The 13075-nt window shown below is 36.1% G+C and overlaps 1 protein-coding gene across 1 annotated transcript in view; it reads right to left on the reverse strand.

Annotated features, from left to right (window-relative positions):
* Window positions 1–13075, reverse strand: part of LOC116279082 (serine-protein kinase ATM) — a 114580-nt gene that overhangs the window by 36159 nt on the left and 65346 nt on the right. Inside the window, exons 40-43 of the mRNA XM_072954171.1 lie at window positions 4441–4528; window positions 2253–2341; window positions 1751–1853; window positions 1031–1179 (exon numbers count right to left, since the gene is read on the reverse strand). Of these exons, the coding sequence (XP_072810272.1) occupies window positions 1031–1179; window positions 1751–1853; window positions 2253–2341; window positions 4441–4528 (429 nt within the window). The remainder of the gene's footprint in view (window positions 1–1030; window positions 1180–1750; window positions 1854–2252; window positions 2342–4440; window positions 4529–13075) is intronic.

Below are 13075 nucleotides of genomic sequence, written 5' to 3' on the forward strand. Positions count from 1 at the left end.
AATATCAGATAGTGACCAAGGGAATGCAGAAAAGTAGAACAGGGTAACAAAACAGGATGACTGGGTGACTAGTTTAGAATGGATGGTCAAAAAAGGCTCTCTAAATATGTCACGTTATTAAACTACAGTCTGAACGACAAGTAGCCACCTTCAAGTTAACAAGGGAAAAAAGAAGATACATTTACGACTTTCAGGTTCAAACAATTTGTCCAGATGGAAAACCATGGAGAAGGCCTATGTGGCTGAAACACAGTAAGCAAGGGGAAAAGCAGCACACAGAGATTTATAGACGCCAGTGGGAGAGTGGGAATCAGCTTGCAGAGTAAAATGTTTTTAAAATAGGACAGCCTATCTCTAATTTTACCACAGCCTAAAAGACAATCTGAAATCTGAAAGACAATCTAACTTACGAAAATTTTCTCCTATGAAAGTGATTATACATACGATTAATATGATTTAATTTTTTATATCATCAGAAGAATTTCTGCATAAATACACAATCTTTTATTCAATTAGGTGCTTGGCTCTTCACTCAGAACACATGGTGACCTTACATGTAGGTAATAAACGGTATCTTCCTGCACTAGTGATTCAGCAGTGTTTTTTCATAAAAGAAAATATTTCATAAATAAAGATGAACAGTCTTTTGTGTTCCATCCAGCCAATAAAAGTACCATCTGACTAACTAAATGTTTGCAGAAGGGAGTGGGAAGGGAGAAGCCTGTATTTCTCTTTAGATTTATAAACAGTACATGAGAAGATTCTCATGAGAAAATAATTTTATATTTCTATTTTCAAAAATATTTTGAGGGTGGAGGTGAAGGCGCCCTAATAGAAGAAGGGAGTGAAGTTCAAGGCACGCTGACAGCTTACTGCTATCTTATTTAAGATTTAGGCATATCCAGAGTTTATAGCACCTACAAAACATAAAAACACAACTCCCACCACGTTAATAGTGCAAGATAAAAAAAAACAGTTTATTGTCCATAACCAGTGAAAGGGCGATAAAAAAAATCTGAATTCCTCTTACTTGACAGAAACACAGTGGTCCCACTGCATGCCCCTCCATGCTGCTTGGTAATGCAGTTCCTGTAGCTCAGCACACCACTCTTTATTTTCATGATCTAATCGTTTTAAATAGATGGAAAGAATATGGCAGAGTCCCAAATTCTGCAAGGCCTGAGCAGGAGTTTAGTTAAAAAAAAAAGTAAGTGGTTGAAAGTAACAGGTAAGTAGGGAAAGAAAAAAACAGCAATCAAACAGAAAAAGTAACTTTAAAAATTCTAGTAGTTGACAATATCACTTAAAATCTCAAAGTGTTGTTTCTCTGTTCCTCTCAATACACAAAGATGAAGCCCAAAGGGCTCTTATATTTGATGAAAGAATGGCTAAACCAGTAACAGAGATGATAATTTCTGGGACAAACTCCAGTGAAAACTGTATGAGAAACACTCTACATGAGATTTGCCACACAAAGGACTTAATTCACTACCTGGCACATTGTACACAGTCAAGAAATGTCTTCCATTGTTAGCTAAGAAGACTATGATCAGCAAATCTACATTATCTGTCAGGTCAGTGATCTGTCCTATTTACCTGTCTACCTCTGAACTTTTATCCCAGTACCTCAATAACAAATAATCTTCAGTCTTATCTCTAAAGTTATCTGGTTGTGTGAATATTCCACTGACATAATGAAAGAATCTGAGCACCACACTAGCAGAGCTTTATCAAAGCAGAAGAAAAGTACCTGAATTATTCCTGCCTGGCGAGTTGATGAGGGGATTGCCGTCTCAAGGTCATATGTTACCAGGGCTTTCTCCCACATCGCTTCATGTTCGTATGTTCGTAGTCTATAAGAAAAGATTGTTAAAATGCTTTTGAGTTCTACATGCAGGTGACTTCCTCGTAAAGAATTTCTATAATTCTTTCACCTCCTTGGTTAGATTTATTCCCAGATATTTTATTACTTTGGGTGCTATTTTAAAGGGGATTGTTTCTTTACTTTCTTTTTCTGTTGATTTATCGTTAGTGTAAAGAAATGCAACTGATTTTTGAACGTTAATTTTGTAACCTGCTACCTTGCTGAATTCTTCAATCAGCTCTAGTAGCTTTTGTGTGGACCTTTTAGGGTTTTCTAAATATAGTAACATGTCGTCAGCATATAATGACACTTTTACCTCTTCTTTTCCAATTTGGATCCCTTTTCTTTCTTTCTCTTGCCTAACATTATCTAGGAAAAAGCAACTTACCTAGTAAGGGGTTGTAACATTTTCCCTCCACCACAGCCATAAAGACTGTCTGGCTCTCCTATACTTCTGTAGATTTCTAAGAGCAGATCCTAAAAACACGGAAACAACAAAAATTGGAGGGGAGAAATATCAGTTTATCAATTTAGCAAATCTGAAATTACATCATCACCAACATGTAACTCCCAACTCTAAACATTATGTTATAAAAGAAAAGTATGCTATAAAAATAAAAGTATAATAACATTGAAATATATATTAAAGATATAGATCAGCAACAAAACACATTTATAACAGAATGACTGTGGACTACCTGACAAGAATTGCTAACAATTTATTGAATTACATAAGAAATAAATCCCAACCTACCAGGCTTTTAACACATGTAAAAATAATCATAAAACAAAAGCAAACAACCCTATCAGCAGCTAAAATATGGGAAAATAAAGCTCTGCAAAGTCTGACTCTTGAAAATTGAATTTGGTAAAAATAAGAGCCATAGGTTTTCTTTCAAAGGAAATTCAAAATTGCATTATGTTATGATTGGTAAAATGTGATATGGATAAAGAAGTGGTCTGATGACTCACAGTTTTGTTATAAAATTTACTTGGGAAAGAATTAATTCTGTTTAAAACAATCTCAGTAAAATAAAAATGGAAACAGAAAACAAGAAAACAGAAAGAGTTAAATTGCACTGCACAGAAAAACTGATAGAGCAATTGAATTGTCTTAATGGTGCTTGCTCTAGGAAATATTTTCTAAACACAAACTGACACCAGCACAACTCTATTATTCTAATCAAACTGTTCCTATTCATAAACACGAATCAAGCCCTCAGCGTTGGAACATTCGGTCCTGAAGCGTAGCACAGCTCCTGGTGCACAGGAGATTCTCCAAAAACTCAAGTCACAGAGGGTAAGACTATAAGGAAGCAAAAAAGGGAAGGAGAAAAACCAGGAGAATGGGATCAAAGAGGCAGACAGAACATATTTCAGACAAAGCATGCCTGATGGGTTTAAGTGTTGATGAAACATTAAGGAAGAAGCTGAACGGAGGTGACCACTAGACTCAGCAACGTTAAGTTCATGGGTGGCATTAGCAAGTGCTACTTCTGTGGAGGGTGGAGACGGAGAGGAAATGGAGACAGCAAATACAGACAACTCTTGCACAGGGTTTGGCTGTGATGGGAAGGGAGGACCTTAATGAGAACATAGGGGGCAGGGAAATGGTTTTGCGTTCATTTGAAGGGGAATGTTTTCAATACGAAAAGTTTTACAATGTTTGGATCTGTTGAGAGGGAGCACAGCACAGTAAAAAATAAAAGTTTCTGAGAAAGAGTTGATGAAAAACAAAGTCCAGAAAGAAGGACAGAAGGAGAAACTGTTGCTCTGCTTTAACAAGAGGAAAGATTACAACAGAAGCAGATGCAGGGAGATGTTTGTGACTGACAGTGGGAGGTGGTGGGACTTCCTCTCTGTGATCCCTAATTTGGCCAAGAAGCAAGAGGCACACTGAAACCGAAAGTACAGGAGAGGAGAGGAGAGGAGAGGAGAGGAGAGGAGAGGAGAGGAGAGGAGAGAAGAGAAGAGAAGAGAAGAGAAGAGAAGAGAAGAGAAGAGAAGAGAAGAGAAGGGAAGAGAAGGGAAGAGAAGGGGTTTAAGCAAAGTGAAGAAGTTGAAACTGTCATTTTAGAGGAATAAGTTTTCCAAAGAAATTCAGTAAGAATACGTCAATTTAAGCATAGACTTTAAAAAATTTATAGAAAAAGCAATCTGCCCTGAGATGCGACATACAATAAACAAAGTAGAGAAATGAATATATGATTATAAATGTTAAGTCCTACAAAGAAAATGAACAGAGTACCATAGCAGAAAACATACGGTATAAATTCACCCTAAGAGATAGGTGGTTTTAATTTCATCTTGCAGATAAAGGAACTCAAGGTTGGAAAGGTTAAGTAATCTCTGCAAAGATTATACATCTAAGCGGCTTAGGAAGGATTAGAACTCAAGTCTGTCTACTCCAAGGCCTAAGCTTCAAGACCATGAATTTACATATATGACACTCAGCAAAAAGTAACTTCAGTTTTGAAAATCAAATGACAAATCAAATCTATATTGTCTTTGTAACAAAATAATAATCTAAAGTATAAAACAAATATTACCATCGATAATAGGGTCTAAATATTTACCTGTAAACTTATTCCAGTTTCTTCTTTACTTTTTTCACTCAAACTGGAAATAGTTGTACTTTGGCTTCCTTCTTCAAATGTAAGATTTCTGTGGGTCACAAGAGCAACCTCTTTTCATGGGAATATACTACTTTAAAAGCTTATTAGAAGATACTGTAGACTTTGACAAAAAAAACTAACAAAGGTCACAAAATATAATGAACCATTTATACTTGAAAACAATATGATTTAGGCCTAGAATAGAAAAGGAATTTGTGAATTAATTCTTTGAATAAGAATTACGTCTTAATGACAGTCTCATTTATGGGAACGCTATATGCCAAAAAAGGCTTATTTATAGAGACAGGCCTGTTTAAAAACAGAACAGATGCCCCCAAGTTCAATTCCTGTATGTTGCCAGTGGTTTTGCTTGATGTTTAAACTCATGAATAATCACCAGCCCACAAATTAAGACCACACTTGAGACACCACTTAACACCTGATAAACTGGCAAAAATTAAGAAGTCTCATAATATTAAGTGTTGAGAAGGAAGTGGATCAGTAGGATCCAAGGTAATAAAATTAAGAAGTGACAGAATTAGAACTCAGATGTAAATACATCAAGGCCTTAGCTTTACACATACCATCTACACATACAATACTCAGTCCTATAAGCAGTTTCAATTCTATAATAATGCCAGCTGTACAGTGCTTATGATGATGATAATCCAACGTATAAAATAAATACTGTCATAAGGGACAGTGCCTCTATTATTTACCTATAAACTTATTTCAGTTTCTTTACTTTTTTTACTCAAACTAGAAATAATGATACTTCGACTCCCTTCTCAAAGTGTAAGGCTTCCTACTGACCCACTTCTTCATGAACTACATCTGTGAGTTGGCATAATCGCTTGAGAAAACAATGTGGCACGATCTTCTAAGGTTGAAAATTTGCATACTCTGCAACCCAGTAATTCTGCACCTAGATATGTATCTTAACAGGGGAATGGTAAAAGAATTGTGGCATATTGTCCCACTGATACACTATGTGGCAGCGACAATGAATTACAGCAAAATACAAACAACATAGATAAATCTTACCCAAAAAAGTGAGTGAATAAACAACTTACAGAAAAGTTCATATATGGTTTCTTATAAAGCTAAAAAATAAGCAAACTAAACTATATTTATGGGTACCTACTCACATGATAACTGTGTCATCCAAGCGAATGATCAACACAAAACATAACACAACTTTTACCTCTCAGAGGAGCAGAGGGATGGGACACAGGAGACCACTGACTGATAAAATGGCACTGACAACATTCTGTTTTGGTTTATAACCTTTAAATATAAATATTACATATCTTTTCCTTATTGGTAAGTCATACAGAAGAAAAGGTAGTTTTTACAGGAGAAATTTTGAAAGTAGGAATGATAGTGTTACGAGCTATGATTTTGAATCTTAGGCTGTCACTCATCCAAGCAAAAGACAGAGCTGCCAGGCCTGCTGCCAGGCATTGCCACAGGTGCCAGGAGCACTACCATAGCTGAGGGTGTGGACCAGCACCTGTTGTCTAATCCTGCTTGAAGGAGTTTTGACTTCCTTTTAAAAAATTTATGGATGCTAATTTTGAAAGCTCATATATTCTCAGGAGCAAGTTTGCAAATAAAATAAACTTTATATGTATTCCTGAATACCTAGCATAAGGCATTTTGCTATTAAATAACTTGAACAGGAAACCTAAGACAGAAATTCATTTTTTTGATCTGACACTGTTAGTTAACTGTAGATATGTATTTTGCTTTTATACTTTTCCTGATTACTTTAGATTTACAGAAATCCCAGTTCACCTAACTGAGTCACTGAAGAAAATTAGCATTCTCTACCTTCTCTATACACTTCATGTCTATCTGCCCTCCCTTCCCAGCAGGGACCTGAAAACAAAAATCAAAACCAGACTTTTAGAGTTCCAGTCAAGATGCCGGAGTAACAGGACCACAAGCTCAGCTCTCCTCACAACTATAACAAAACTACAACTGATTTCTAAACAACCACTGAAAAAAAGACTAGGTGGAACCTAACAAAAAAGATCTTTTTCAACTGGAAACATAGAGGGAACCTCAGCAGGACGGTAGGAGGGACGTGCTCGTGATATAATTGGGCCCCATACCCTCCAGGTGGGCGACCCACAAGCTGAAGATTTATTAAGTCACAGAGGCCCTCCCACAGGAGTGAGAGCTCTGAGCCCCACGTCAGGCTTCTCAGCCCAGATTCTGGCATTGGGAGGAGGAGGAGACCCCAGGACATCTGGTTTTGAAGCCCAGTGGGGCTTAGCTTCAGGAGCCCCATGGGACTAGGGGAAACAGAGAACTTCATTCTCTTGGGAAGCATACACAGAATTTTGTTTGCACCGGGTCCAAGGGGACAGATAATGACTTCATAGGAGCCTGGGCCAGACCTGCTTGCTGGTTTTGGAAGGTCTCCTGGGGAGCAGGGGACAGCTGTGGCTCACCTTGGGGACATAAAAGCAAATGGGGGACATCTGGGAGTATTCATCTACATGAGCTTTCCTGGAGGCTGACATCTTGATTGGATCATTAGCACCAAGACCTAGCCCCACCCAACAGACTGTAAGGAAGCCTCAGGCCAAACAACATACAGGGTGGGAACACAGCCTCACTCATCAGCAGACTTCCTGAACCACAGAGGCCTCTAGACGCAGCCCTACCCACCAGAGGTCCAGGACCAAGCTTCACCCAGCAATAGGCACGCACTGGCTCCTCCTGCCAGGAAGCCTGCATAAGCCTCTAGTCCAGCCTCATCCACCAGGGGCAGATAATAGAAATAAGAAAACAACAATCCCAGAGCCCATGGAAGGAATCCACAAGCACATAGAAAGACAGACGATATGAGGTGGCAAAGGACTATCTCCCAGGCCAAGGCACAAGATAAAATCCCAGAAGAGATAAGTGATGAGGAGATAGGCAATTTATCTGAGAAAGAGATTAAAATAATGATGGTGAAGATATTCAGAGAACTCAAGAGGAGTACAGATACACAGAGCAAAGTTTTTAGCAAAGAGTAGGAAAATATAAAGAATACTCAAACAGATTTGAAAAATAAAATCACTGAAATCAGTAACACATTAGAAGGAACCAAAAATAGATTAAATAAGGCAGAAGAATGGATCAATGAACTAAAAGACAGATTAGTGGAAATCACTGCTGCAGAACAGAGAAAAGAATGAAAAGAAATGAGGATAGTTTAAGAGAACTCTGGGACAATATGAAGCACACTAATGTTCGCATTATAGGGGTCCCAGAGAGAGAAGAGAGAGGGAACGGACCTGAGAAATTTTTTGGAGAGATAACAGCCGAAAACTTCCCCAACTTGGGAAAGGAAATAGTCACCTAAGTCCAGGAAGCACAAACAGTTCCACACAGGATCAGCCCAAAGAGGAACACACCAAGGCACATAGTAACCAAATTGACAGAAATTAAGGATAAGGAGAAAATATTAAAATCAGCAAGAGAAAAGCAACAAATAACATACAAGGGAACTCCCATAAGATTATCAGTTGATTTTTCAGCAGAAATTCTACAGGCCAGAAGGGTGTGGCGCAATATATTTAAAGTGATGAAAGGGAAACACTTACAACCAAGAATACTCTATCCAGCAAGGCTCTCGTTCAGATTTGATGGAGAAAGCAAAAGCTTCACAGATAAACAAAAGCTAAAAGATTTCAGCACCACCAAACCAGCTTTACAACAAATGTGAAAGGAACTTCTCTAGTAATCAAACCATAAGAAAAGAGAACAAAAAGAAGACAGAGGGAAAAATTGACCTACAAAAGATTGCTTTGGTAGTTCGGGGTCTTTTATGGTTCGATACAAATTTTGGAATTGTTTGTTCTAGTTCTGTGAGGAATGTCACCAGTATTTTGACAGAAGTTGCTTTGGATCTGCAGATTGCTTCAGGCAGTACGGCCATTTTGATAATGTTGATTCTTCCAATCCAAGAGCACAAGATATCTTTCCATTTATTTGTATCATCTTCAATTTCCTTTGTCAATGTTTTACAGTTTAAGTTTATTTCTAGGTATTTTGTTGTTTTTGATGCAATGGAAATGCTTATGCCAGATATAAAATTCTTGTTTTTGAAGTGAAAAAAAAATGAATGAAGGGCTGCAAATGGCAAAATATCCTTCTTTTTTATGGGTGAGTTGTATTCCATTACCTATGCATGCTGCATCCTTCCTTATCCATTCACCTCTTGATGTGCACTTAGGATGCTTCCGTATCTTGGCAATTAAAAATAATGTTGCTATTAAGAGTAGGATGTATGTTTCTTTTTGAATTACTTCTTATTTTGTGATTGGTTTTATTTCTTTGATAACTATGTACGTTTAAAAAGCTAATGCTCTAAACGTTCTTAGAAACAATAAACATACATATATGTAAAATTTTAAAAATATGTGCAACATATTGTGTATATGTATTTATATACAATATATTGTATATGTACAGATTGTAACAATTCTATCTAATAAAACTGAAAAAGCAAAAAAAAAATTCAACATTCGTTTATGATAAAAACTCCAGAAAGTTGGCACAGATGGAACGACTTCAACATAATAAAGGCCTATACGACAAACCCACAGCTAACATCATACTTAATTTGGAAAAGCTGAGAGCATTTCCTCTAAGATCAGGAACAAGACAAGGATACCCATTTTTGCCCTTTTATTCAACATAGTTTTGGAAGTCCTAGCCATAGCAATAAGAGAAGAAAAAGAAATAAGGGGAATCCAAATTGGAAAAGAAGTAAAATGGTCACTGCTCACAGATGACATGATATTATACATAGAAAACCCTAAAGAAGCGACCAGAAAACTACTGGAACTCATCAGTGAATTTGGTAAAGTTGCAGGATACAAAATTAATATACAAAAATCAGTTGCATTTCTATACACTAACAATGGAATAGCAGGAAAAGAAATTAAGGAAACAACACCCTTGCACCAAAAAGAATAAAATACTTAGGAATAAACCTACCCAAAGAGACAAAGGACCTGTACTCTGAAAACTGTAAGACACTGATGAAAGAATATGAAGACGACATAAACAGATGGAAAGATATACCATGTTCTTGGATTGGAAGAATCAATACTGTTAAAACTGTCATACTGCCCAAGGCAATAGACAAATTCAATGCAATCCCTATCAAATTACCAATGACATTTTTCAGAGCTGGAACAAAAAATGTTAAAATTTGTATGGAAACATGAAAGACCTCAAATAGCCAAAACAGTCTTCAAAAAGGAAAACAGAGCTGGAGGAATCATGCTCCCTCACTTCAGACTATACTACAAAGCTACAGTAATCAAAACAGTACGGTACAGGCACATAAACAGAATATGATCAATGGAAAAAAACAGAAAGTCCAGAAATAAACCCACGCATTTATGGTCAATTAATCTATGACAAAGGAGGCAAGAATATATATACTACAGAGAAAAGACAGTCTCTTCAACAAGTGGTGCTCAGAAAACTGCACAGCTCCATGTAAAACAATGAAATTAGAACATTCTCTAACACCATATACAAAAATAAACTCAAAATGGACTAAAGATCTAAATGTAAGACCAGATACTATAAAACTCCTAGAGGAAAACAGGCACAATACTCTTGGACATCAATCACAGCACTATTTTTTTCAAACCAGCTCCTAGAATAATGGAAATAAAGGCAAAAATAAACAAATGGGACCTAATTAAACTTAAAAGTTTTTACACAGCTAAGGATACCATCAACAAAATGAACACACAACCTAAAGAACGGGAGAAAATATTTGCAAATGATAGAACCGACAGGGGATTAATTTCCAAAATACACAAACAGCTCATATACCTTAATATTAAAAAAAAATTCAGTCAAAAAATGGGCAGAAGATCTAAATGGACATTTCTCCAAAGAAGACATCCAGATGGCCAATAAGCACATGAAAAGATGCTCAACATCACTAATTGTTAAGAGAAATACAAATCAAAACTACAATGAAATATCACTTTACACCAGTCAGAATGGCCCTCATTAAAAAATCCACAAATGTTAGATGTTGGAGAGGATGTGGAAAAAAAGAAACCCTCCTACACTGTTGGTGGAAGTGTAAATCGGTGCAGCTACTATGGAGGACAGTATGGAGATTCCTCAAAAAACTAAGAATAGACTTAACATATTATCCAGTAATCCCACTCCTAGACATATATTAGGAGGAAAATGTAATTCAAAAAGACACATATACCCCAATGTTCACAGCAACACTGTTTACAATAGCAAAGACTTGGAAACAACCCAAATGTCCATCAACAGATGACTGGATAAAGATGTGGTATACATAAAAGATGGAACACTATTCAGCCATAAAAAAAAAACTAATGCTACCTGCAGCAACATGGATGGACTTGGAGATTGTCATTCTAAGTAAAGTTAGTCAGAGAAAGAAAAATACCATATGATACCTCTTTTATGTGTAATCTAAAAAAAAAAAGGACACAAATGAACTTATCTACAAAACAGAAACAGACTCACAGACATAGAGAACAAACTTATGGTTATACAGGGGTAAAGGGGATGGGAAGGAATATATAGGGAATTCAAAATTTGCAATACTTGAGGAGTGATGGAAATGTTAGCTATCTTGATTGTGGTAGTGGCTTCATTGGTGTATACATCTATCAAAATTCATCAAAATATACATCTGAAATATGTGTAGCTGTATAATTTATTGTACAGGAATCATACTACAATAAAGGTGTTTAAAAAAGTAGAAAAAAATTGCATTTACCTGATGGCTAATGACGTTTAACATCATTTTACGTGACTATTAGCTATTTGTTTGTTCTTCATTTGTTTGTTAACTGTCTCTTCAGATATATTTATCATTAAAAAAAAGAAAAGGAAAGAAAAGACAATACACAGACAGGGGTAACATTTTTGCCAATTATATATCTGATATGGGGCTTCTATCTAGAGTATACAAAGAATTCCCACAGTTCAATAATATAAAGACAAATAACCCAACTTAAAATGGGTAAAGGATCTGAAAAGACATTTGTCCAAAGAAGATGTAAAAATTACCAAAAATACTTGAAAAGATGCTCAATAACATTAGCCATCAGGGAAATGCAAATCAAAACCACAATGACACCACTTCATAGCCACTAGGATGGCTAGACTGAAAAAGTCAGATAACAAATACTGTGAGAATGTGGAGAAACTGGAGTCCTCATACATTACTAGTGGGAAGGTAAAATGCTAGTTCTGAAAACAGTCCAGCAGTTCCTCAACAAAATAAATATAGACTTACAGTGTGATATAGAAATTTCTCTCCTAAGCGGGAAGGAAGGGTCTAGCTCAAGTCATTAAGCACATGCTTAGCATGCATGAGGTCCTGGGTTCAATCCCCAGTACCTTCTCTAAAAATAAATAAATAAACCTATTTAACTACCTCCTCTACCCTAAATAAATAAATAAATTCTTCACCTAGAAATACAGAAGTAAAAGCATACATCCACCCAGTGACTTGTACCTGAATGTTCACAGCAGTATTACACATAATGACCCCAAAGCAGACACAACTCAAATACTCATCAATTGATCAAGGAATAAAATGCAGCATAAAAGAAAAAAAAAACAAAACAAAAAATCAAAAACAAACAAACAAAAAACCCAGACTTTCAATGCATACAGCAAGCCCCATTTGTCAAGCACTTTTCCCTAAAGTTAAATAAAATAAAATCTAAGCACTCTTGCTTTTAAACAAGCAATTCTGCAGCCACATTCTATATAATCACCTACCTCCAAATTAAAAGTGCTTTTATAAGAGCTCAGCTATTCACTCCTGGTTAGTAGGAAATTGTATTCTACAGAACCAAGATTAAAATCCCTACTACTAAGTCTGCAGGCCTCTTGTCAAATTTTAAGACTAAGAGTAGGCAAAAATCGACTTCTTACTCATTTCATACTTAAAGGACAACACACTTGTCTTCGTACAAAGTCTAAGTGATCATGAATCTATCAATTACATATTATACACATGATCTACATGTTGCAGATTTTTAATTGTTTTCAATTGAAAAGTAGAAATGAAAACAAACCAGACAATTCAGAAATCAGTCCAAGTCTACTAAGTTAAATATATTTGAACTAGGATCTGAATTCTGATTCCTGGTTTCCTGCAGTCCAAAAACCATACTGCTTCCAGCTTAATGATAATCCAAAGTAGAAATTATAAGTAGCAAGAATAAGAAATGGATCAACATAATATAGTTTTGCTATTTCAATTTTCTAAAATGAGTAATTTTGTGGAAGGAAAGTGGGGCTAACTATAAAAATAAACACTAAGCTATTTCAAATGAATAGATTTGAGGAGGGCAATACACTATTTTTTACTCTTCAACTTTCTTGGCTGTTTTTTGTTTTTCACTGGTATCTAGGATTATACTTGTCAGACTTGTATGAGAATTCTAACTCAGAGGAAAAGCAAATTCAAGCAGTAGAAATACAGGAGATAACAAAGTAACAAAAGTGATTTAGTCACAGAAAGAAATCAGATACATTACTTCTAGTCAATAAGTAAAACGGATTT

The sequence above is a fragment of the Vicugna pacos genome, chromosome 33 (assembly GCF_048564905.1).
Source record: "Vicugna pacos chromosome 33, VicPac4, whole genome shotgun sequence".
In the NCBI taxonomy this organism is placed as follows: Eukaryota; Metazoa; Chordata; class Mammalia; order Artiodactyla; family Camelidae; genus Vicugna; species Vicugna pacos.